The sequence below is a fragment of the Rousettus aegyptiacus genome, unplaced genomic scaffold, assembly GCF_014176215.1.
Source record: "Rousettus aegyptiacus isolate mRouAeg1 unplaced genomic scaffold, mRouAeg1.p scaffold_m13_p_14, whole genome shotgun sequence".
NCBI lineage: Eukaryota > Metazoa > Chordata > Mammalia > Chiroptera > Pteropodidae > Rousettus > Rousettus aegyptiacus.
The window spans coordinates 46,258,296-46,284,177 of record NW_023416289.1 but is presented as its reverse complement, the minus strand read 5'-3'; the positions used below and the strand labels follow the sequence as shown (position 1 = coordinate 46,284,177).

Genomic DNA, 25,882 nt, shown 5'->3' with positions numbered 1-25,882 from the left:
GATGTGTGTTGTTTTGAGCCACTGCACGTGTGCTCATTGGTGACCACGGCCACAGCAAACTCATTCAAAAGGGAGAAGGGACACTTTGCTTTCATCCTTATTCTCAGACAGCTCGGCATGAGTCATTACAAAGATAAAAGAGAATAAAACAAATGTGACGGTCGGGGGATCTGGGAGAACAGCATTTAACAATTTTCTGTATTCTTTTTGCAACGTTTCTGTAAATCCAAAATTATTCAAAATAAAAAGGTTTAACAAAAAAAACCTGAATACAGGAAGGTGTGTCACTGGCAAGTATTAAATCTTCCTCTCTGTCTCCACTGAGACCAAAACTCCCTGTGGAACGTGTTCCTTACTCATCTCTTAACTGCATACTCCACATTCAGTAAGTGCTCTCTATACATGTCTGCATGAATGAACAGGAGCTCGCCAGTTTCCAGAAACCCCACTACTTTCCGCCACGATCCCCACTACTTCTGAGATTCAATCTGACCCTTTTTCAGGGGCTTCAGTACCCTGTCCCCAAGCCTCCTACTCCCTCCAACTCAGGGTCCTCCACGCAGCCACACAAGCCTCCTTCCAGCTCTTTCCTGCGGGTTCCCTCTACACCTGGGTAATTCCTGCTTGACCCACAGCGCTTGGCTAAGCCCCGCCTCCTTCTTGACCCACGTCAAAACCCTGTGATGTGGTCACCACTCCCTGCACTGTCTGTCTGTCCCCCTCCCACAGGCTCAACTCCAATCAACTTGTGTGCTTTGAGGCTCCCTGGGTCTGAGCGCTCCATGGGTCACCGGCTCATTCAGTCCCTATCACTGTTAGTTTGGCCCAGACACACAGGCTGCATCATGTACAGAGTAAATTGATATATTGGTGAATAAATGGCAAAGAGTTAGTGAATGGGAGATGGATTGTGGAATGGCAGGGGTCCGCTATGACATGGGCATCCACATGGCCTTCCAAACCTTGGTTCCCCAGCTGCACAGTGGGAAAGGCTGTGCCAGGTGCTCTCTGGCTCTGCCTGTCTGGGGTCAGGGGGCCTGGCTGGTCAGGGACAGTGGAGAACCCTGGAATCGCTGGGAGTTTCCCGCAGGGCGCCCCACTACCCCCTGCCTTGAGAGCTAAATAAGAACACCTTCTACAGATGCACAATGACACCAACACCCAAGCAGACCCAACGACACTCACTCCTTAAAGTCAGCGCAGACCAGCCCTGACCGAGTCCCCGCCCCCCCGCCCCCCCCCCCCCGCCCCGTGACCATCACCATGGCCTTCCACAGTCGGCTTAGGCACCTGTGTTGGTGCCAAGTATCCAGATCAATGTGACGCCTGAGGAGTTGGCAGTTAGCTCTCACGGCTGACTTAAGACAGACCCATCCCAAGCAAGTCGCGGCCTGCGGAGGCGGCGGCTGGCAACGCTGATCCTGTCTGACGTGAGCAGGCACCCGCCTCCCCGGCGGCCCGGCCCCCGGCTCGACCTCTTAGGGTGGCATTTAGGGCGCCGTGCGGGCGGATCAGATGGAGGGCGGAGGACGGAGGTCCTGCCAGGACCGGCCCCCAACGCTGCCCACCTTGCTGCCCCGGGCTTGCCGAGGGCGACCTCCCAGAGGCGCCACCAATTTCCCTGGGAAGGATGGGCGGGGGGGGGGGGGGCGGCTGGCCGTGGAGTCACGCCGGCTTCCACCACCTCCTCGTCAGTCCGGGGGAGACTTGGGACAGATGCCCCACCTCCCTGGGCCTCTGTCTCCTCTTTGGTTAAAGGCAGCGTCCACGGAAAGGTCACCACTCCTTGTAAGCAAAGCGCAAAATCAAAGTATCGTGAGACCCCATCCACTCGCCACACCAGCAATAGCAAAAAAGCTCGCGGGGTGGTCGCCGGCCTGCAGGTGGGGAAACGGGCGGCGGGACGCGGCCGGGGGAGCGGGACACTGGCGCCACCTTCTGGACGGAGACGGGGTTGACTCTCTACCGTTAGAATACTCTAAGGTTAGGGGCTGAGCGAAGGAGAGTTGGGGGTGGGAGGTGAAACCCCCAAAGCCGCGAGCGAGTAAATTGTTAGATCTGGTGCCAAGTGCCCAGGGGGTCATCCCCCTCGGCTCTCCACTTGCATACGTGTTTGCAATTTCCAGTAATAAAAAGATAAGAATCAAAACGGTTCAGCAAGGAAAGGGAAGCAGCCCCGATCTCTGCTACTATGCGGATAAGCCTTTAAACCATCATGCTCCGCGAAGGAAGCCAGCCACGAAGGACCTCGTGTCCAACGAGTCCATCTATAAGAAAGCCTTGTTTGCCTGGGCGATGGCACAGGGATGCAAGTTACCTACTCTGGCCACCGAAAACGACCCAGGACCACCGGTGTGAGGGACGACGTACAGCTCTGGGCCCGCCCTAAAAGCCACTGACCTGTGCCCTTCAGGGGAGCGAATGGTGTGGTCCAAGACTCATATAGTTCATCTAAACAACAAACCTTACACAGCCACAAAAGAGACGGATGTTTACCTGCACAGACTGAAATAGAATGATTCTCAAAATATACTGTTTGGAAAAGTGGGGGGACAAAGCCCCCGGACACGGGGTGACAAGCTGCCTAACCCGGCGCTTCCTGGGACCCAGGGTGGGGGTCCGATGTGCCAGGTGTGCTTCCCTGCTGGCTGGCATGTCTCAGATAGGCCCAGGAGGAAGGGCAGGAGCCGGGACCCACCAAGCACAACCGCCCACAGGAATTTTAAATCAGTGGAGAAATATGATAATATTTTAATCACCAACACAGCCGAACTATACCAGGGGCCGGAGAGTGCCTTCCTTTATAGAAAAGAACATGTGTCTTTTCTTACTTGTCTAAAAGATTTCAAGCGAAGACTTGGTTTTCCCAGTATGACCTTTGCCCGCATTCACCTTATGTCACTACATGCCATACGTTGCCCGGGAGAGTTACTTGCGGTGACATGGGTCAGGAGGCCAGGCCAGGAGGCCCAAGCTCCACCGTAGCCACCACCTGAATTTGTTTGCCAGCTGTCCAGGGAGGAGAGGGGAGGCAGGCGGGGAGGGGGGGGGGCGGGGTTACGCAAGCGCGATTAGGCAATCCAGCAGGGGCCCCATGACCCTGTGTCAACACACCCAAGGAGGCTGCTGGCACCCGGTTTGCAGCCCTCCCACCTGGGCCCTGGAGCCACCAACAATGGCTCTTGGGTCCTCCCGTGGTGCCCGGGACCAGAGGGGAATGAGTCCAGCCCGGTCCACTCAGCGACAGAAACCAGGGTCTTTCCCTAGGGGGCAGGTGGGAAAAATCACAGTTCACCCACCCAAACAACAAAACTTCAGGTTTCTGCAGAAAAGCCCGAGGTCTCCCTGCCTCTAAGTGCTTGTTACGGGTTGAATCGTGACCTTTCCCCAGAAAACGTGTGTTGAAGCCCTAACCCCCAAGACCTCTCAGAATGTGGCCTTATGGGGGTGCCGAGTCACGGCAGCTGTCATTACTTAGGACGAGGTCGGATGGGTAGGGTCGCCCCTAATCCAGGATGACGGGTGTGCTTATGATGGGTGGAAATGGCACATAAAGGGAGAACGCCACGTAAACATGAAGGCAGAGACCGGGCGATGCTTCCAGAAGCCCAGGAAGGTGGAAGACTGACAGGAAACCACGAGAAGCTAGGGGCCAGACAAGGAGCAGGTTCCCCCACGACCCGCCAACCCTGCTGACACCTCGATCTCGGACTCCCGGCCACCAAAGCTGGGAGACGGTCACTTCCTGCCGCTTGAGGGGCTCCTTCGAGGCACTTGGCCACAGGGCCCTCGCGAATGAATACTGGCCTGTTGAAATGGACCATTGGGTGAAAAGGTCAGGGGCAAACTAGCATCACACAGGGTGGTGACCTGAGTACTTCACACCTTCTCCCCTACACCCTGGCTGCTGCCTCCTCCCAACATCCAGTCCGCCTGCCCCCCGCCTGCTCTTGGCTCTCCCTGGCTCTCCCTGGCTCTCCAGCATGCCCAGGACAAAGTCCCAGCCCCTGAGGCTGGAGTTGGAGGCCCCGCCTGCCTCTGTAGCTCAGTCCCTTACACCTGACTGTGTCATAGGCTAAACTGAAGTTTCAATCCCATAATGTGCCATGCCCTTCCTGCCTCAGGGCCTTTGCATGGGCTGTGCCCCCACTCCTGAATGCTCTTCCCCATCTCCATGGCACCAGTGTTCACTCCCTGACCTCCTCCAGGCCTTCGCTAGGGCATAGTCACCTCGCCACTGCGGTGGGTCCTTCCTGCATCCCTGCCGAGAGCTGTCCCCTCCCCCCTCCTCCATTCCTTGTTTTATTTCTCTACCCGGCTCTCATAGACCGCAGAATTCTTTATGTATCTGGACGGTGGTTCTCGCTGACTCGGGCTTCCCGAGGCCATGCCCACACACAATAGTATTGGCTTGAGCCAATAAACTGAGGCGTAGAGGAGCCCAGCCCCCCACCCGCCCACACAGTGCCCACCCTACCACTAGGGCGGGGGGCGGGGCGGACTCACAGGTGATCTCCTCGTGTGTGAAGCCCAGGACCCGCAGGGACTCCAGTGTCTCCTGGAAGAGCTCGCGCTCCTGGCCGGGGGAGGACGCTGGGCCATTGGTCAGGAAGCGGTAGTGGGAACTCGGCTCCAGCAGGAGGTCAGCTGCGGGGGCAACGACGGAGGCCAAGGTCAAGGGTGCGCTGTAGAGCCGGACTCACGTCCCAGCCTCCGTGGTGGCCACCCCAGGCGTGTCACTTCCCCGCTGGGGACCTTGGCCTCCTCTAGCATTAGGTGAGTGAGGAGCCAGCCTTTCCTCAGGGGCCCGGCGGGAGGACCGGGCGTGGGGCGGGCGCTCGGCGTGTCACTTTCCTCTTCTCTCCCTCCGTGCGGGTTCTCGAGTCCCGGCACTGCCTGGAGCGGGCAGGAGCCGCAGGTCGGCAGAAGCGCTGGGCCTGGGTGCCCGAGTTAGCAGAAGCCATGGGACAGCGGGGGCCCGGTGGCAGAGGACACGTGGGTTCGGAAACCACCCTGAGCGGGAGCCTGGGTAACAAAGGGCCAGAAGGCGGCCCAAGCTACAGGGGGAGAGGAGCCAGAAGGAGGGGGGGCCGCCGTCCACAGCCGTGGGCGGGAGGAGCGCGGAGCAGGAACCAGAGTAAGGGGAGCGTGAGGAGGCAGCAGGCGCCACGAAGCCACACAGACCAGGACCGCGGGGACCCACGAGGCAGCGGCAAAGCTGGAGTCACACCCACTGGAGTGAGCAGAAGAGAAGCGAGTGTGAACAGGAGCCACACAGGCCAGGTGTGATCGAGACGCAGGCGACAGCAGGGCCGGAGGGCCACCGAGTCTGCGGGGGCAGCATGAAGTAGGTACAGCTCTCTGCTGGTGAAAATCAGGTCAGTGGGACCCAGGACAAGACAGCACCCACTACGCGCCAGGAGCCCAACATAGAGCAGCCGCTCAGCCAACGCGCATGTCTCCCATTTGCTCATCCCTGGGGACCCGGAGGAACCAGAGCCCCGCGTGCCTGCCCCACCCCCTCCACCCTGCCGGCAGCCACACTGACCCCTGAGCTGCTCGCCCGCGCCACCCAGCAGCTGGTAGAAGATGTGGAAGCTGCACTCGTCCTTGGCCTGGCGGATGGCCCGCGACTTCTCCAGCAGGTCTGGGTGCAGGCGAGTCAAGGGGCCACAGGCAACGGGAGGGGACCCCGCCCGGCCCCCCCTACCGCACTGTTTCCGCCCCCCTGCTGTCCCATTAGGAGGTGGAGTCCCTCACAGCCCAGGCCGGTGACTTTGCCACTAGTTGGACGAGTGGCCTTGAGCATGTCACTTCAGCCTTTGTGCCTCAGTTTCCTCATCTGTGCAAGGAACCTGAAGAGAACACCCAGCGGTGCGTGGTATGAGGGCGAGTGAGAGGCAGTCAGACTACCTCCCGCCGTCTGCACCCTCCTGCCTTGGATTCCTGGTAGGGACATTAGGGCTGTCGGCTCCTCCCCTTCCAGGAAAGTCACATGGCTCATTCACACACTAAAAATTGGTAAGATGCCTTAGAGCAGGGGTCCCCAACCCCACAGACAGCGGACCAGTGCTGGTCCATGGCCTGTTAGGAACCAGGCCACGCAGCAGAAGGTGAATGGTGGGTGGACAAGTGAAACTTCATCTGTGTCTGCAGCCGCTCCCCAGCGCCAGCATCACCGCCTCAGCTCTGCCTCAGATCATCAGGTATTAGATTCTCATAGGAGCACCGGTCCCTGGTGCCAAAAAGGTTGGGGACCGCTGCCTTAGAGTAAATAAAACACCTAATGACTACTTTACCCCTCCGTGGCCCACACTACTGGGCCATCGCACTCGTCTGCACAATGGTGACACAGAGTCTTGCCCAAGACCATCTGCAGACCGAGGTCCATCGACTCAAAGCCCTGGGGTCACCAACGTGCCAGGGAGATGGGGAGGAGTGGGGGAGGGGGTCCCATACAACCTGTACAACGCTGGGTGCTGATAGCCCTGAGTCTCGGGTTCCTCCTCTGTTAAATGGGATGATAGCACCTGCTCACTGGGGTTAGAGATGGACAGTTCTCAGGATGACGTGTCGATCAAGCCAATACTGGTGCCCAGGAGCCAGGCTGAGCCCAACACCCATATGACTGGCCTGGGGGTGGCACCTGCCCACGAGCATCGATCCACAGACTGGCCGCCGACCCTGAGGCAGAGATGGCCCAGCTGACGGCTTGCCCATCAGGGGCGGTCACAGCTGCACAGGGGTGTGGTGGGAAAGAGTGAGCATTTGGAAGCAGGTCCAGAGGACCAGTGTGAGGGTAAAGCAGGCAGCAGGAACCACGGGCTCGGGGAAGGAGGGCCGGGCAGGACGAGCGTGATGGGAAGGGCCGTGAGCGCTAAGAACCCGTGTAGGCAGGAGACACGATGCCAAGAAGCAGTGGGCCTCGGGGACTGTGGGAAGCGGGACCTGGTGGCTGCAGGGGACGTGAGGCCTGTCAACCATCCCCTGATTGCAGAAGACAGTGAGCTTATCAGACACCCCTGGGACTGAGGATATGGGTTATCGTTAACATCGTTAACATTATGGTGAATAATTATTAATCGATAACACTGACATTGACAAGGATGTTAACATGGATGAGGACATTGACATGGACAAGGACAGCAGCATCTGCTCCAGTCATTAATTTCTAATAACCAGAGCTCATTCCCCGGCACCTACCATGTGGCAGGCACCATGCTTAGCATGTGACTTATCCTGTCCCCCCAGACCCTTCAAGGGTACGTTCTAGGATCCTTCCCCCTCTACAAAGGGGAAACTGAGGCACAGAGCGATCCCATCATGTGCCCAAGGTCCCGCAGCCTCCAAGAGGCAGAGCTGGATTGGGGCCCGGGTCAGCGTGACTTCCCCGCCATGCTTAGTTCCGTGGGAGCGCACTGCCCACCCCCCTGCCCCATGTTCCAGCTTGTCACCTCCCACACGGCTTGCACAAGGCCTATGCAGACACGGCAGGCCTGGGCCTCCTCCTGCCAGGCGGCCCTCAGCCGGTGTCGGGAAACTCAGGCTGGGGGAGAAGCTCCCCATCACACCAGACGAGATGACATGCAGCACAACTCAGTGTGGGGGGATTAGCGGGTCCCACGGGACTCCGGGGGGGAGGACCCTGGAAGCTGCGCCCACGATCCTATGCCGAGCCCTGAGAGTCGCCACACCCGTGGGTGGCCCTAGGAACTGCTGGCCCACTACCCCACAACGAGGCTGTGCTGGCCTTCTCAAAAAGCAGCGGAAGCCCCCCCCCCACTCACCCCCATATGGAGGTGCTGCGTCTGTCCCTCCCCAAGCTTCTGTGGTCCTTCTACAGAGAGGGAAACTGAGGCACAGCTTCTGAGCAGCAGGGACCCAGGCTTCCCCAGGCACGTGAATGCCTACTTCCTGTACAGAGCAAGATTTCAAGAACCCTTCCCTCGGCCACCACCCCTCATCCCTCCGGGGCTTCTCAGGGCTGCGAAGGATACAGGTCTCGATGTTGGCCCCCACGATGTACCCAGCGACGTCGAAATTGATGCGTATGAACTTGCCCTGGCAGGGGAAGATGAGGGGGGTGCTTATTCAGCTCCCCCCTCCCAGAGCCAGGGCTGTCCGCAATGTCCTCTCTCCCTCCACCTGAACCCCACCTCGATCATGGGGTCCCAGTGGGGAATCCAAGATCTAGGCCCACAGGACCCGGGCCACCAGCCTCTCCTCCCTCAGATCCAGGAGTCCGAGCCTCGGCTTATTCCTCAGACACACACAGCTCACTCCCCCCTCCCAGCTGCTGGGGGGCTGACAGGCAGCCAGGCACTGCCCTGAGCCGGCACTCACAAATCGGGAGGAGTTGTCATTCTTCACAGTCTTAGCATTGCCGAAGGCCTCCAGGATGGGGTTGGCCTGAAGGAGCTGCCGCTCCAGCTCGCCCTAGGGTTGGGGGAAAAGACAGCATCTCACTGAGAGCAGGGACCTGCATTATAGCTGGCTGAGTGTGTGTGTGTGTGTATGTGTGTGTGTGTGTGCATGTGTGGCCTTTGTGTGCACCCATGTCCCTGCAGCACAGGCGGTGCCTGTCAGTCCATTGTGAAGGAAAAAGGAAACATCTCTAAGAGACACTGCTGAGTAGAACCAAAGCAAAACAAAATACAAATTGCAGAATGGTGCCCCCGATGTGATCGCATTGCTAAAAAAATAAATTGAGAAAAAACACCACCAAACGACAGTCCCATTTCCACAGGTATGTATCTGTGTTTGTAAACATTTAGAGAAAGGTCCGCAAGGACACACACCAAACTGTCAACAGCATAAGCCCCTCCAAGGAAGGGGACTGTGAGGGGGAAAGAGGCGTTGCACTTGACCTGATTTTTGTTGTCGCTGTTGTTACAGTGAATATGTATTTATGTCTTACTTGCGGAATTAAGGAAAAATTGATACCATCCATGTAAAGTGCTTCAGGATGACACAGTGCAGGCATTCGAGAAATGGCCATTTCCTTCCTCAGATGGGCTGCTCCGTGGGTAGAGATCTTACTCTGAACCTTCCCTACAGCCACCTTGGTGTCAAGGCCAGGAACACAGTAGGTGCTCAATAAATGGCGAGCCCCTTTCCCTCCTTCCTAGCCAGGCTCTCTAGGGCATCGACTATTTCTTTCAATTCCCTGTGAGCCCTCAGAGACTTGCCTAAGCTGGCAGTGGACAGTAGGCCCGCAATAAGTGGCAGGTCTCTGGGTTGTGTGAATTCATGGTGTCCACAGGCTCCGTCTACACACAGTTAGCAGATCAGCCGTAAATTATAGTTTTGGTCTCAGTTATTTCATGTTGGTATCTGTAGCTACTCTGCAGAGGCAGTCCCTAGGGCCACACGTGGTAGAGCTAACGTAAGTGGCAATGTAGGCTGGCTCTATGCATACACACACAGTAGGACCACACTAAATAACAGTACGGGCCTTTGTCTGTACACAGTAGGGCTGCCATAAACAACAGTGGGGCGGCCCTGCATGTACACAGTAGGGCTGCATTAAATGACAGCCTGGGGCCTGGCGTGCATGTAGTAGGGCCACCATAAGCAGCAGTGTGGCTCCTTGACAGGTGTGACCATTAGCACCTTGGGCCCTGTTTGCCAGGAAGACCGTCGGTTGAGGTGACCCCGGTGACATTAGGGACAGCATGACTCAAGGCAATTCCCTGCTACTCACATAAGATATGGTGCTGGCGGAGGCCTGAGGAAGTCACGGGACACGAGACACGGACCAGGACACGGCACATGGAACATGGACAGACACACAGGTGAACCGGCGGTCTCGGGGGGTGAGTAGGCGGGGGGAGAGATGAGAGGCTGGGGAAATGGGGCATGTGAAGTGGGGTGGCCCAGGGGGACCACAACACCTAGGTTTGAATCCACGCTAGCACTGGCTGGGGGGTGTGTGACCTCTGAAACCCACTCACCCAGCTGGGCCTTCGGTTTCTCGTCTTTAACACAGGAAAATACCCATGTCGCCAGAGTGTTAAGTGAACGTGAGCAAAGCGATGAGCGCTATATAAACACTCACTTATAACGCCAACCCTGGACATTGCAGGTACTTGAATTAGACCTGACACATAGTAGGCACTCAGGAATGTAAGCACCTACTATGCGCTGAGTGCTGTTCCAAGGGCCAACGAGGCCAAGAACTAGTCCTTGCACTTCTGCGTCTACCCTGCCGCCACTCCCAGCACTATAGGTACACACAGTAGGTGCATGGGGAGCACAGCAGTCAGGGGAAGGCCAACCATGGCCCTCCACTAGGGTGGCAGTGAGTCATGGGGGAAGCAGAGCCTGAGATGGAGGGGGCTTTGCTGGCGGCAGGGTCCAGAGCGTGTTCCAAGGCAGGTCACTTACCGGGACGCCCGGCTCCTTCCTACCCTTTGGCGACGATGCCACATGGGCGAGGTACTGAATGACCTTCTTGGTGTTCTCTGTCTTCCCAGCCCCAGACTCGCCACTGTGGGGGTGGGGCAGGGGGAAGCACGAGGGGTTGGCAATGATGCCAGGCAAGCCCTGTGTGTTGCAAGGAGAGCCACATCCAGCCAGGACCCCACCTCCTCCAGGAAGCCCTTCAGGATCACTCACGTGCAGAGAATGGACTGATCCTCACGATCTGTAGGGGACAGAGGGGGACATGTCACCTGAGAAGGTCTCTCCAGTGGAGCCCTGGCTTCTTAGGCTGGCCACTCTCTTTTCAAAATCATTTCCAGGGAATAAGGAAAAGTTTGGGTTTTGACGTGTGACCCTCCTAGATTCTAACACCCCGCCTGACTCAGCCTCTTGCTTGCTGTGTGACCCCAGGAAAGCCACTGTCCCTCTCTGAGCCTCAGTTTCCTCACCCGTAAAACAGAGACAATAAACTCCAACTGAATGGAATGTAACTCATTCAACAGACTTTCATTTGAGCCCCTACCATGTGACACCTCATGCTGGGTATGTGAGGTTCAAAGACCCCAGGGGGCAGAGGTCAGCAGACTCTGGGTGCAAACCCCACCTCAGCCACACGCACATGCCAGTGAGACTGTGGGCCATGACTGCACTGCCCTGTGCCTCAGTTTCCCCATGTGGAAGCCAGGGAGGTGCGCTCAGTTACTTCGCGGGGTTGCCGTGACATTAACTGTATTAATCCATGAAAAGCGCTTGGCAAAGGCACTTGCTCCTACATTATCATACATCCATTCCTAAGCTATCACAACTAGGACATAATAACAGCTGAAAATTATAAAAGTGAATGTATAACACGACAGATCATGTAATCCAGTAAGTGCCACCTGTGATTAAATACAAATAAATACAAATTTATAACGTGAATATAAAAACACGACATCTAACATGTTCTATTGCACAAAATAGGCACATTGCAGATCGTCTGTTCCACCAGTGGGCCTGCGTCAGAGTCTCCAGAAGGAGTCGGGGGCTCACCGACTGCTGAGCCGCCCCTCCCCCAGTGTCTGACTCAGCAGTTCTGGGCCCCAAGTTTGTGTTTCTGACAAGTTCCCAGGTGCTGCTGCTGATGCTGCTGGTGAGGGGACCGAATCCTGAGAACCACCGCATTACACGATATAAATATATTACTGTAACACGCCCTAGAAATACAGTGCGTTTTAAACGACATAAGTATAATACGCACGATAGACATACATTGCTGCAGACTATCATGTCACATGATAGAAAGATATAAATTTAAAAATACTGAATATGCACTTTAATCTATACAAAATATTTATGAAAATAGATGATGCATAATAAATACGCAACGGATGCATTATGCATGTTACATTATGTAATTTTGCCAGGACCGATTGACACTGTCACGGCGTGAATGGCGGCCTCTTTGACAGACACCGTTGTGCGGGGCACAACCCGTCCAGCTGGACCAGCGACCCCATGCCGCCCATCATGTGAGGGGCTGCCATTCGCCCCATGACAATGTAGATCATGTCAGCCACATAAGTGTGGAGCGAATGAGCACTCCAAGAATCACTGTCTCAAGAGAAATTTTGGCAGGAGCCTGGCACCGACCAGCTCCCTAATGGTACTTGTTGAGAGACGAGATGAACAAGGGGACCATTGGGTGGGCCCCGGAGCCTCGCCCACTCGGCCTTCCATTTCTGACCCCTCCCGCCCCGCAGATCAGCCTCGTGGAGTCTGAAGTCCTGGACCTGTGCCTGATCCTGACCCCAGCCCAGCCCCCCCTAGAAGGTCCCCCGCAGTGGCCCGGCCCCACGCTCACCCTGCAGCATGCTTCTGTAGGCCCCCTCAGTCACCGCATACACGTGAGGTGGCACCTCGTGGCGCTTCTTGCCCCGGTACATCTCCACGATCGCCTCCGTGTAGATGGGAAGCTGCTTGTATGGGTTGATGACCACACAGAAAAGGCCGGAGTACGTCTGCGGTGGGCACAAGCAGGGGAGGGCCTCAGCTGTCTGCCCACGGCTCGGCAGGCCCCGCGGGGCTACTGCGTACAGCTGGGCAGGGTGTGCATGGCGCAGGGACATTCACTAAAGGGATGCCATTTGCACCATGGTGACATTGATTTGAACCTCTGTTACAAACGTTTTTAGGCTGATGGTAGGAAAGAATCTCTCTAGATGGCACTGAGGTGCTGTATGGGTGAGAGGAAAGGAAGTGGCCTTTGCACCCAGCCAGACTTGGGTTACAGCCTGTCACTGCCTGGGCTCACACACACATAAAGCGGCCACGTGGCAAGCTCAACCACTGCAGCATCCTTTACAATGGCAGAGACTGGAAATGACCTGAATATATGTTCGCACAACGTGTCCTAAAAGGCTCTCCGTTTACAGGGACAGGAGGCTATCCAGAACGTTGCTGGGCGAAAGGAAACGTGCTGAGAATGGTCTGCCTAGCAAGGCGCAGAAGGGAAATATCGCTATGTAGCTTCTGGAACGTGCATGGCCTCTCTCCGGGAGGGTGCTCATGGGATCAGCAGCCACTGAAACATGACAGAAACACTCCGTGATTTCTGTAATAACAGACTCGCAGGTCCCATGTACATGAATTACATTATATATCCAAGTAAGTGCCACCTATAATTAAGTACAAATTTATCACGTGAATCTAAAAACCTGGCATCTAAATATGTTCGATGGCAGAAAACAGGCGTATCACAGATTTTCAAAACTGAGGTCTGCTCTTTTTGGAGGAAATGCTAAATTTTGGGTTCGAGGTGTATGAAAATAAAGACGTAATTTTTTTTTTTTTTTGCAGTCAAGTTCACGGACTCCCTGAATCTTTCTACACACCGCTCGGGCCTGGAAAGGTTTAAGAACTGTTTAAGCTCAGGACACATAGAGGCAGTTAGACAACTAAACAGCTAGCCGGTCACCTAGCTAAACCAACCCAGACAGCTACCTAGCTAAGCTGGGCGGAACTAGCTAGCTCAGCCAGCCAGAGAGTCAGCAGCTCAGTGGCTTCACTAGTTCACCATCAAACTGGTTAGCGACTTGGCTAGTCAGCCAGCTGGGTACTTAGCAGCAGGACTGCTTTACGCTCCCTGACTTGTGCTTCCTGAGTGGAGCAGGGTGTGGCCACCGCAGGCCGCCAGCCTGCCTGGCTGGGTGGCCAGCGGGAGCAGAACAACCGGTTTGCTGGGTGCTCCCCAGAGCTCCCAGCCTGGGCCCTGGCTCGCGGAGGGCGGGGCGGCCAGACCACATTCCCAGGAGGGTATCTCATGGCTGCTGGCGCCCTGGCCTCACTCCTGGCTGACAGACGAACCCACTCCTCCGCGCCACCCCTCCACCCCAGTCCCCTCCTGCCGGCCACACCTTGTCACCTGGGCAACACCCCGGCAGGAACCTGAGCTGGCTGCCAAGGCCAGGGGGCAAAGGGCAGAGGCTGGTCCACCCCGAGAGGGTCGGGGACACCTGAGTTGGCGGGCACAGCTGATGAAACCTGGTCAGAAGAGTCTGGCCAGGGCCAGTGCCCCAGTGGGGATGGGACTCCCTGCTTTCGGTACAGAGGCCGTGGGGATCACAGGAGATAATGAATGAAGACGAGCTGTCCCAAGGCGGGGCCCATAAAGGCACCCTAAGTATGGGTCCTGGGACTCTCACGATGCCCAGCCCACCTGGGAACTGAGCGCCCGCCCAGACTCCGAAGCCACTCAGCCTGACTTCGCACCTGGGATTTGCCCTCTCTGAGCTTCAGCCCCCAGTCCAGGAAAATGGGGCTTTTCACACCCACCCCCAAGAGGGGTTCTAGAGTGAAAGGCCGCAAAGCATCTCCCTGGCTCCCATGGAACGGGGAGCACGACGTGTGCTCAGGAAATAGAGACCCTTCCTGCCTGAAGTGTCCCAGAGAAGGGACAGTGATACTGAGTTACTCAAGGTGAAATAGCCTATCTGTGGCAGAGACTGGGTTTCTGGAGCTCTGGACGCCCTGCCTGACACTGGGCCACTGGCCCTCCTGTCACCAGCGGCCAGTCCACAAGCACGAGCCTGGTGCGGGCCCCCAGCATCTAGCTGGGTGGCTTCAGGGAGCATCTTATCCTCGTTTCCTCATCAAACGGGGATGGGAGCCATCCACAAGTTTGTGTGGCACATTCGGGGCTCAGCGTGCACTCTGGAACCCCGAGCGTGTGTAATATGCCAGTGGTTAACTGCTGTGGGGAAAGGAGGTGACACCCCCTACCTCACAGCCCCACGTGGAGGGGCGTCAGCAAGATCATGTTAGAGAGAAGCAGACAGCAGCACCCGACAGAGAAAGCGGGCCCTCACTAGGTGCTAACTATTATGATCAAGGCCCAATCCGCTTCCTGTCTGGGCTTCTAGAATACTCCATCTCCTTCCATCTGTCAGGCCCCAGTTCTCTCATTCTTGGACCATGACCTGAGCTCAGGCCCCATCCACTTCCGCCCCCTGATTTTCGCAGTCATCTTCCTAGTGCAGTACACAGGACGTGGGGTCTGGAATCAGATGGCCTGGGTCCAAATCTCGGCTTAGCCAGTTCCTAGCTGTGGGGCATTGTCCTGGCGCCTCCCTGAGACTCAGTTTCCCCACCTGCAGGATGAGGATGATAGCCAATATCTTACCAGGTTGCTAGGGGGGTCCAGGGTATTTATTTAAAAGGCCAAGGGTGGCTCAGTGTTTTGGGGGTCCCTCTGATCTCCCTGCCTTTGGTGAGATCCAGGGGAGTAGCTGGGCCAGAGGCCTCTTTCCCAAATCTTACAAAGGTGAGCGAGGCATCAGAAGGGGCCGGTGCAGCATGGAAGAGGTGCCACCCCCATCTGAGGTCAGACAGCCCTCAATTTGAATCGCGCATCTGCCACCACAAGGTGAGGGGCCCAGAGCCAGTCACTGGCCCCTCTCACTGCCTCAGTTTCCTTCTCAAACGAGAGTCAGAATTCACAGAAATATCCTAACCTTGTGCTTCGTGATCAATGATCAATCAGGTGGGTGTCAGAGCCAGTTTATTTTATTTTTCCCATTTTGATGTATCTCATCATGTATTGAAATATTCCTTCATCATGCTCACTAAAATTTTGTAGTTTTTTTAAGAAATATAAAACCAGTACTTTTCCCTTTAGGCTTTTAGCTAAATATTTAATGGTTTTTCTTGCAAGGCCAGTTTAAATAAGCAAGGCAGTGAGACCCCAGCCCTCTAGGCTGGTGTTTGAGGCATGATTCTATGATCGGCCACCTGGGTTCAAATCCTGGCACCTCTATGTGACGTGGGACCCAAATCACTTAACATTCCTGAACATCAGGTGACAACAACAGTCCCTGGCCCAAGGTGAGCTGATAACCCACACGCGGCTCTTAGAACAGTACTTGGCACATCGTAAGTGCTCAATAAATATTTGCTAGGCACCCGCTATTACTCATTATATTTTTATAATATTTTTCATTATTACTGGCGACATTCCTTGACAATCTCTCTAATCCCGTTTGCTCTTAATAACACTTTGGCTCCCCATTAGAACCACCTAGAAGCTTATTAAAAATACCAACTACCATGTCACAACCCCAAAGAACCTGATTTAAATGGGTTAGGGTGGTGCTTGGGTGCCGGTATTTTCAAAAAATTCCCCAGGCGATTCTAATGCAAAGGCTATGTTAAAAATGGCTGCCCTATCCTGTCTGTTTGTTCTAAAGATTATATAAAAAGAGAGACGTTAAATGGTTAATGGAAACTAGACCACCATAGTCGACCTCACTACAGTCAATCCCATCTCACTCTCTAAGAGGCACCGCAGAAAACAGTCGCACCTGGAGACCAATGACACTGGTCTGCCATGAGGTCAACTGGATCTTGACCTCTCTGTGCCTCAGCTTCTTTACCTACAAAATGTTTTTTAATTCTGAAGATCTTTTGAGATAATATATATTTTTTAATGTGATGTATATGTTCTCTTTAGTTTTTCTCTCCTTGAAGTAATGTATTATTTAATTCTAATCTGCTATTATTTTGGTTATCCATTCCCTTGAGACAACAATATTTCAGAGTGCCCAGTGTATGCTCGATAAATATCAGTTTGTATTGTTATTAAATCACCCCAGGCTTCATTTTCCTTTCAGGTAAAATGGGGTTAATCAGACTCTCCTTTGTATAACGTGAGAGGAAATGAATTCATACACGGAAGGCATTTAGCATAGAGCCTGGCGTGTGGTTTTCCATACTCAGTGATTCTCACTAATTATGAGAGAACTATATCCCTTTCTCAAAACACTTTGGATGCATTATAGTTGAGATTTCAATCATTTTTATACTATAGAAAATCATTAAGGCACATCTACCAATTGGGGTACCCCCAGTGGGTTCTGAGGCGGTTCTGGTAATCCAATAATTTATAAACTGGCAACTAAGTGCAGGAAGAGTCACAGGGCAGAGGGCGAAGATTATAAATTCCCTCGCTTCGAAATTCAGGTCAGGGTGCAGACCCCAGCTCCCCACCCCAGCAGCACCCTCATGGGTCGGACACCACTCACGTAGATGAGGCCGGAGTAGTACCGTTCCCGGAGGTTGTGCAGCACCGAGGCCTCGTTGAGGCAAGTCAGTTCGGCCATGTCCTCGGCCTTGCTGAACTTGGGCGGGTTCATGCGCTGGATCTGGTCCCGCGGCAGCCGCAGGCGCCGCCCGCTCTCGGCCAGCTCCACCTCGGCCTCCTCCTCGCCCTCGTCCCGCAGCGCCGCAGCCTCGAACCCGTGCAGCTCGGAGGGCACCCACACCAGGCGGCGCGCCGTCCACTCCACCTGCGGGGAGGTGGCCGGGCCCCCAGGCCCGACGCCCACGCCCGGCCCCCGCGGCGCGAACAGGAACGGCTGTGCTGCCTCCGGCACCGGGCCTGGCCTTGGGGGCACCTTCCGCCCAGGCGCGGTCATGGTCACTGCCGCCATGGTCTGCAGGGGAAGAGGAGAACTGAGGTCAAGTGGGGCTCCATGGCCACCCCAAATCCCCCAGGCAGTCCCCACTCCTTTTCGTCATCACACCTCTTAAGACACTTCTGGGGCCGACAGATTTCTTTACTCCTTTCATTCATTCACTCCTTTCTCCATTCATTCATTCATTCATTCATTCCATAGTTAACTTAATGAGCCAGGCTGTGAGCCAGGCACTGTTCAAGGCACTGGCCATATAGCAAAGAACAAGCCAATAAAGCACCTCTGCCTCGATTAAGGCGTCTGCATGCTAGTCCGTGCCATCTGACGCTGGAGCCACTGCACCATGTGGCTACTGAGCACACGAAATGTGGCAAGTGTGACCGAAGAAATGAATTTTTAATTATATTCAACTTGAATATTTTGGATATAGTGGGTAAAATAAAATGTATCATCAACATTAATATCACCTGTTCCTTTTAACTTCTTTTTTTTAATGTGGCAACTAGAAAATTTTAAATTACACATTCAGCGTGCATTGTGTTTCTGTTGGGTAGTGCTGCTGCAATCCCAGGAGACAGATAAAAAGATAAATGAGTAAATTATATAGTATGTTACATGATGAGAAATATCAAGGAGAAAAATAAGGCCGGGAACAGTGTCTGTCACAGTTGACGGGTGCTGCAGTTTTAATTGGAGTGGCTAGGGAAGGCCTCCCTGATGTGACATTTGAAAAAAAAGACCTGAGCTCGGAGATGAAGGGAGCAAGCCACGGGAATGCTGGGAGGGGGAGCCCTGCAAGCTGGGGGAAGAGCCTGTGCAAAGGCCCTGAGGCAGGAAGGGGCCTGCACGTCTGTGGCATCGTGAGAGGCGGTGAGGCTGCCGCCAAGGGATCGAGGGGGAGAGGGTGGCAGGTGAGGTAAGACTGGGAACAAAGGGGGCCGGATCGCATCAGGATGAGGACCCTGATCTCTTAGATATGAGTCCTAGAAGGGGGTCGATGTGATTTCTGTCACACGGGCTCCCACGCCACCTCTGGTTTACCCCACACCCGCAGAACAGACTTGCATCTCCTTCCTTCCCTGACACCTGGCTCCCTTCTCGTTATAATGGGGAGACTGGCCCCATTCATTCTCTCCTCCATTCAGTCAACCTGCCCTGAGGCCATTCAAGTCCCAGGCTCTGCCCACGTGGTCACAACCCAGTGTGAGCCACGAGCTATAATAGAGGCCCCTGGCAAGCCAGGATGCGTTAGACTCCTCCTCACCCTCAGAGGGGCCATAAACCAGCAGTGAACGGACAGCAGCCATTCCAAACCATCTAAGCACGAGTCAGGAACAATATTCTCCATGTCTCTTGTATCCTACACAAGGAGCCTCGATTCTGCTCCACCACCTCAGACATCCGTGTCACTGCCCCCATCATAGCAGTCACAGGAACACCCCACTGTTTCTGTCTCCCCCACCTCGGTGCCCCTGCCCTCTGGGCCACCCACCTCCAACATACTGCTGGAGAAGTCCCTCCAAACACCCAGCAGCTTTGATGGAACCCCAGGCCTGGTCCCAACAGACTCTTGTCCTCCCCACAGAGCCTCTCCCACCCAGAAACCAGAAACCCAGCTCCAGGACACAGGACGCACTTCCTCCCAGACCCTCTCCTCTGCGGAGCACCAGAAGTCCGGGCTCCCAGCAAGGCTTGGTCTTGGGTCTCCACCCATGGGCCCCTGCACTCAAACAGCAGGGTCCTGCCACTGGCACGTGCTGTTTCTCCACCTCCTAGGCCCCAGGTCGCCAAGGATCACCCCAGAGTCCAGTCCCATCCCTGGGACTTTACCCTACCCCGCCCCATCCACTTCCTCCACGGCCAACGGCCTTTGACCAGGAAGGGTTTGGAAGTTTTTGCAATAACCCAGTCCTGCACTTTCCCTCCAGGGAGCCAGAAGCCCAGGCCCTCAGCACCCTAGTCCTCCAGGACCCGGAAATTCGGGTCTTCCGGCCCTCCTCCCTTGGCCCCCTGAGTCTGGGCCTCCTCACCTCGCTGCAGTCAGGCTGGAGGTGAGGATGCCTGGGGACCAGTTTTGAGGACTGACAACAGCCCCGACGCGCGGACCTGCCCTCTTGGCTGGGAGCGCCTCTGGCAGCCCCACCCTCTTTAGCCGGCAGGAAGGCAGGACCGCCTCTGCCAGGGCTCATTACTGTCACTGGGGCAGGTGAAAGCACCTGGCCTGGGAGGGGCAGAGACTGCGAGGCTGGGAAAGGAAAAGCAGACAGGGTTGCGCCCCTAGGCAGGGGTCGGGCTGTCGGTGTCCAGCCCTCTGACCTCAGCCCAGCGCCCCCGTCGCCCCCAAACCCAGGGAGTCTGGACCCCCAGCCCCAGAATCCCGGCCTGAGTGCTTCCTCCAGACCTAGGAGTCGAGGCTCCGAGCGCCATTCTCACTTAGAAGGGATTCCTGGTTCCCAACCCCCTTCCTTGGATCCAGGAATCTCAGCGCCCAACCCCCACCTCCCCGAGACTCCAGGGCCTGGGTCGCGCGCCCTCACCCTGCAGATCCGCGAGGCTACCTGGGGACGCCGGCCGGGACAGGACGCGGGAAGGTGGCGAGGGGGCGCCGGGATCCCCGTTCTGCTTGCGAGCTCTCAGGTGTAGCTACCTCCGCGGTCCAGCACGTCGCGTCACCAGGAGAGAGCCTGGCTCTGATGTCACCCAGCACCTGCCCGGCTTGGGAAGGGGGCGGGTCCTGGAGCCACTATGCCCAGGATGGGCGGATGGCGGGAGGCGGGGATAAGCCGGTCGCCAGGTGGGCGGCGGCGGCTGCGCCAGGGGCCCCTCCCCTCCCACCCGGCGAGTTAATGTCCGGCGCTCCCCGCCCAGGGGGCCGAGTGCCGCAGGGTTGGAACTCCCATGGAGCCTTCCCGGGCTCGGCCGTCCTCTGTGAATTGCGGCCGGTGAAGTAAATGAAACGATGTAGGAGGAAGCGCCCAGCCTGACGCTTCGACGAGCAGTGCCTCGCGAGACCATTTAATCTCTCTGAGCCTCAGTTTTCCCCATCCTGGAAATGGGACAGACCGGACAGAGGATGCTGGAGTTGCACAGAAGGGGACACGAAACGTGACTCGGGCTTGGGGAGCCTCAGCCTCCTCACGGGCGACATGCGCACTACGCAGTGGTCAGCGCATCCGCTACAACTTCTAGAATGATCTCAAAAGCCGGTGAGACGGGGACGATCGGGGAAACTGAGGCACTGAAAAGGCGAAATCACGCCCTCAAGGTCATACGGTCAGGAAGAGGAAGAGCTGGGTTGAAGCACGGATCGTGTTCTGCTATAATAAAGAGGGGTTTGGGGGAGAACATGGCGTAGGTCCTCGAAGAGGTCGAGTTTCCCCTCCCAGTTGGTAACCATGGTGAACGAGCTTCCCCCATCTACGCCCAAAGGACCACAGCCTTCCTCGGGGGGCAGCCGTGAGATTAAAAAGATTAAGGGACCCAGCGCACAGGTGGTCTCCCAAGTGTTACCCTCATCCCCGGGCCCCTGCGGTCGCTCCCTCTGTCGGCCTCGGTTTGCCTCTCCCCGTAAAATGGGTACAAGAGAGCTCGCCTCGAGTTCATGTAATTAAAGGACGTGATTTAATTATGAAAATAAAGGCGCCCGAGTACATCGTGGGTGCTCAAATACGTCTCTCCCCGCCCCTCGGCCTCTGCCGGTCCTGGTCTCCGTCTCTGGTCCGCGGTTTGTACGAGTGAAAACAGAGACGCCCTCATCTGGGCGCGCGGGACTGCAAGCGATGATGACTCAGGTGTTAAGGCGTCCGCGGTCCCAAAGCGAGCCTCCGTGTCCTCATCTGCGGAGCGGGCCCGGGGCCGCCGGCGAGGACCCCGCCCCGGCCTCGAGCACCGTGGTAACCCGAGCCGGGGGCGTTTAGACGCCCCGCCGCGCCCCCCAGCCGCTACCCGGCCGCACGCCCAAGGTGAGTGTGCCCGTCACCGCTCCTCCCCCGCCGCCCGCGCTGGGCCTCCGGAGCCCCGTCTGCAGCCCCGAGGCCACAGCCTCCCCGGGCCCGGGCCTGCTCCGCCACCTCCGGCGGGCAGTGGGCCCCGGGCACTCACCGGCTTCCAGGGCCGTCCACAGGCTTCGGCCTGAGGAGAAAGAGGGGCGGGCCAGCCGGGAAAGCCCCGCCTACACGAGCGCAGCAGGGGCCAATCGGCGCCCGCTGCGGCAAGCTGCGGCCCCGCCCATGGGGGGAAGCGCCCGCCAATCAAGAGGAGCGGCCGGCGGACCGGGCCAATCGAAAGTTGCCGGAGTGTGCCAGCCGTGGGAAAAGAACGGAGCCGGCGCTCCCGGCTCGGCGGCGCGGTCGTGGGCGGGACCCCGGGACTGACGGGCAGCAGGTGTGACCAGTGGCGAGGCGCAGGGGGCGGCCGGGGGCGGGAGGCCCAAGGGACCCTGGTGAATGGGCCGCTTTGTACGCGAGGCCTGAATGGGGGCCTTTGTGAGGGCCGGCGTGGGGGGGGGGGGCGAGTTGCAGCTGGAGGCCGGAATGCCTGGGTCCCTGGGGAGCAGGCGGGAAGGAGAGACAAGAAAAAGAATTTACTTCTGTCGAACGCCGACCGCGTACCAGGCACTCTCCCAGGCTCTCACCCACGGGGGACGCGGGGGCGACGCCGCCAGTAATAATAAGCACTTATCGAGCACCCGGAGTATGCCAGGCGCTGTTCTAAGCGCTTCACCCGCATGATCTCATTCAATCCTTACAACTACCCTCTGGAACTGGCGCTATTAAGATGTTCATCCTCCAGATGAGGTAAACCGAAACTTAGCAAGATGCTGTTAATTGCCGAAAGTCCTAGAGCTGGCAAATGGCAGAGCCAGGACTCGGATCCCGCCAAACCCGACTCCAGAACTTGTGCTCTTAGCCACCACGCTAAACCCAAACGTTGGTGAATGCTTCCCGACTTACAGATGCGAAAACTGAGGCTCAGCAGAGGCAGGCGACTTCCCAACACAGGGAAGGCTCCTCTGAACGCCAAGGTCGTGACCGCGTCTGAAGCTAACCTGTTGCTGGTGAGCCTTGCACCACTGGTCCTTGAGCTGTGTCCCCGTTTTACGGGTGTACACTGAGGCGCCAGAAGGGACGAGAAGCTGAGGTGGGAACTGGAGGCTGCGTGTCAGTCAAGCCTCAGCCAGCCTGCCGATGGGCTCTGCTGCTCAACAGCTATGTGAGCTGGGGCCTGTTGCCGGCCTTTTTATTTACTTCGGCATCTGTAAAACGGGGATGATGACCTCTCTGCCTCCACCCTGACAATTCCCTAAACACACACACACACACACACACACACACACACACACACGTCGACTGCCAGTAGTGTGCTATCAAACTCTATTCACACTGAACCCTCCTCCGTTCAGAACCTTTCCTGGTTCCACCTCAGAGCGAAAGCTGATGTCCAAACAATGGCCACACCGCCCTACAGGATGTGGCACTCCGACCCCCTCTGACCTCATCTCCCCTTCATTTGCCTCCAGCCACACTGGCCTCCAAGCTATGCCTCACTTCCCCAAACATGCCCCAGGCACGGTCCTGCCTCAGGGCCTTTGCATTTGCTCTTCCTTTCCCCAGGTTTTACATGGCTGCCTCCCTCTCACATCATCAGGTCTGCTCCAATGTCACCTCCTCCAGGAGGCCCTTCCTGACCATTCTATAGAAGACAGTTCCCTTCATTGCTCTCCTTCCCCATGACCCTGCTTTGTTTTAGCTCACAGCACTGTTAGGACTTGTTTATTTGTTTATCTGTTTATTATCTATCTCCCCATTAAAATAAAAGTCCCATGAGGACAAGGAGTTTTGTTTTGCTCAGTGCTGGATCCTCAGGGTCTGATGTACAGTAAGCGCTCAACGAGTGTTTGCTGAATCAATATTAACAAGTCCTTGCATTGTGTGAATTAAATGAGTTAATGCACGTGAAAAGAATCAGTACATGCAGAGTGGGAAAAGGCTAACTAAACAAATAATGATTATTACTCCCATCGCTATTTATTGCCCTAAAATCACCCTTCTGATAACAGGCAGGAGATAACCAAGATAGAAAGAGAGAGAAAATCTAGAACAAGGGAAAGAGCCAGGGAAAGGGAAAGGTTGAGAGGTAAGAGGTGGGCAAGGAAGAGAGGAGTTGGGTGGAGGGCAGACACAGGTGCAAGCATCCAAGTCCCAATGTATTCGCCTGGCGAGTCCTCGTAGGCAAGAAGCTTTGAGGTTGCCATGGCACCGCCCGCTTCTTTGCAAATGGGGAAACTGAGTTCCAGAGAAGGGAGGACCTTGCTGAGGGCATCTGCAGTGATAATACAGTTTGTACGGATGAGGCCTGAGTAACGTGCTGGAAACATGACCATCGTTATCTGAGTGCATCCTCACGCCAGCCCTGTGGTGCTGGCACTCTCATGAACACACTTCAAAGGCCAGTAACATGCCCAGGTTCTCCTGGCTGCTCCTGGCGGCAGGTCTGGGCTCAGGCTGCAATTGGTCCCACCCCTGAGTCTGTGCTCTTAACTAAGAAGGAACCGCGGGTCCCTGTTACTCTGGCGGAGTGTCCCCCTGCAGTGAGCGTAACGAGAGCTGCTGGTTACTGAAGACAGCTCTGCTGGACTTTGTGTGTATTAATTCATTAGATTCTCTCAACTATCCTATGATTGACACTTCTATTATCCCTATCTGACTGAGAGAAAACTGAGACTCAGACAGATGAAAATCCCACGTGTCCAAGGGCACTAGAAAAGAGTGGACTGGAACGAAACCAAACTCAGACAGGAAATCAGGCTCTGGCACCCACGTTCCAATTACATTCTGCCTGGTAACTGGTTACATCATCAACCCTATTCAGGGTTAACTCTACCTAACAACTAGTGATGTCATCATTTCCACCAATAGTCTAAATTGGAGACATCATTAATTCTGCTCAATCTATGGGGTAATTGATGACATCGCTGAATGACAATATGGAGCTTCCTTTTGCTGAGGGCTTTCTATGAGCTGGACGCCCTTGCTAAGCACTTTAATGGTCTCCGATATTTTTTGAAGGTTAACCATGTGCCAAGTACAGTCCTAAACCCTTTGCGTGTGTTAAATGCCATAATCCTCCCAAGAACTCTAAGTGGTAGGTGCTAGTGTCATGCCCATTTTACAGATGAGGACAGAGAGGAAGCTGCCCACGGTTGCATGGATAGAAAGTTTCAGAGTCTGGATTTGAACCCAGGCAGTCTGGCTCCAGAGCGTGGGTGGCGAATCACTATATGAAACCATCAGACTGACTGAGACCCATGAAACTCAGTTGCAAGGAATTACTCTGCTGCCTCAGAGTCCTCCATCTGTCCTCCATCTAAGTCTGCCAGAGAGGCTCCCTAGGATATAGCCCCCAACTTACTCCCTTGGCAACCAAGGCAACCCCACCATCAGTCCATCTCATCACCCCAGACACTGGGACTGTCCTCATTAAATTATGAGCTCCCTGGCTGTCAGGGGCCCGGTCTGAGTCTCTCTGGGTCCTGAAGGTGCAACATAAGCTGCAGTAGAGAGAGAACTCAGAAAATAGAGATGAATACAATATTGGGATGGATGTGTGTCGGGGTCGAGGGAAGGAAATGGGAATCTGGGAGCATTCTGAGTTTCCAGAGAAAGAGAGGGATTCCTGCCAGTTGGCACAGACTTCCTTATTTTTAATTCACAACTGCCTTGTTATATAGAATCTGAGTAATGGGCAGCACAGGCATAGGGGGAAAAAGCCAGCGAGGAGCCAAGTTCATGTACAAAAATAAAGCACAGGGGCTGAGATGGGAGGAGACAGGAGAGGCAGGGAGGGAGGGGATGGTCTATGGAAGAGGGTTTGGGGGAATTCTTTGAGCAAGGAAAAAATGGTAGGGAGCAGCTTCTGTGCCTAGTGAGGGTTAAGGAGGTCCGAGTCTTAATAGAGAAAAAGAGAGAGGACAAAGAGCATACTGAGTGTCACTGTGGGTCCTGACTGTAACCCTGCCTGGGCGGTTTTCTCTGTAGCAAGGATCTGAATGATTCCAGTATTTTATTTTTGGTCACCGGGCTATTGTTTTCCCACATGTGACTCGGAGCTGGAATCGGCTGGCAGCCTCCTGCGGGTCACAGATGTGTGAAGGGCTCCGTTCTTCAATAACAAAGATTTCCCGAGTGCCAGGCCTTGTTCTAGACCAGGGGTGAGCAAACACTTGCTATAAAAGGCCAGACAGTAAATATTTCAGCTCCGAGGCCCAGCGGTCTCTGCTGTAGCCACTTCACTCACCCCAGTAGTAGCAGATAAGCAGACATACATATTATGTAAATGAATGGGCGTGGTTTTGTTTCGATAAAACTTTATTGAAGCAAACAGGAGGTGGGAGGGTTTGGCCTGTGGGCTGTAGTTTGCAGACCCCTGTTCTGAAAGCTGAGGGGCATAGAGGGCACAAAGATATCATCACAGGTCTCATCAAACTCAGGCGCTAATCTACTCCCATGCAG

At 55.6% G+C, this 25,882-nt stretch overlaps 1 protein-coding gene across 6 annotated transcripts in view; it reads right to left on the bottom strand.

Moving 5' to 3' along the window:
• Positions 1–21,564, bottom strand: part of MYH14 (myosin heavy chain 14) — a 68,722-nt gene extending 47,158 nt beyond the window's left edge. Inside the window, exons 1-10 of one of the 6 annotated variants that reach the window (XM_036232541.1) lie at positions 21,474–21,564; positions 16,980–17,390; positions 12,266–12,422; positions 10,618–10,645; positions 10,387–10,489; positions 9,704–9,727; positions 8,344–8,436; positions 7,998–8,061; positions 5,549–5,647; positions 4,507–4,647 (exon numbers count right to left, since the gene is read on the bottom strand). In XM_036232541.1, coding sequence (XP_036088434.1) covers positions 4,507–4,647; positions 5,549–5,647; positions 7,998–8,061; positions 8,344–8,436; positions 9,704–9,727; positions 10,387–10,489; positions 10,618–10,645; positions 12,266–12,422; positions 16,980–17,387 — 1,117 coding nt within the window. In that variant the 5' untranslated portion in view covers positions 17,388–17,390; positions 21,474–21,564. Of the gene's footprint in view, positions 1–4,506; positions 4,648–5,548; positions 5,648–7,997; positions 8,062–8,343; positions 8,437–9,703; positions 9,728–10,386; positions 10,490–10,617; positions 10,646–12,265; positions 12,423–16,979; positions 17,391–19,402; positions 19,663–19,909; positions 20,073–21,473 lie in introns of those variants that run through there. The other 5 variants (XM_036232542.1, XM_036232540.1, XM_036232543.1 and 2 more) reach the window with 5 other exon arrangements.
• Positions 21,565–25,882: the final 4,318 nt, after the last annotated feature.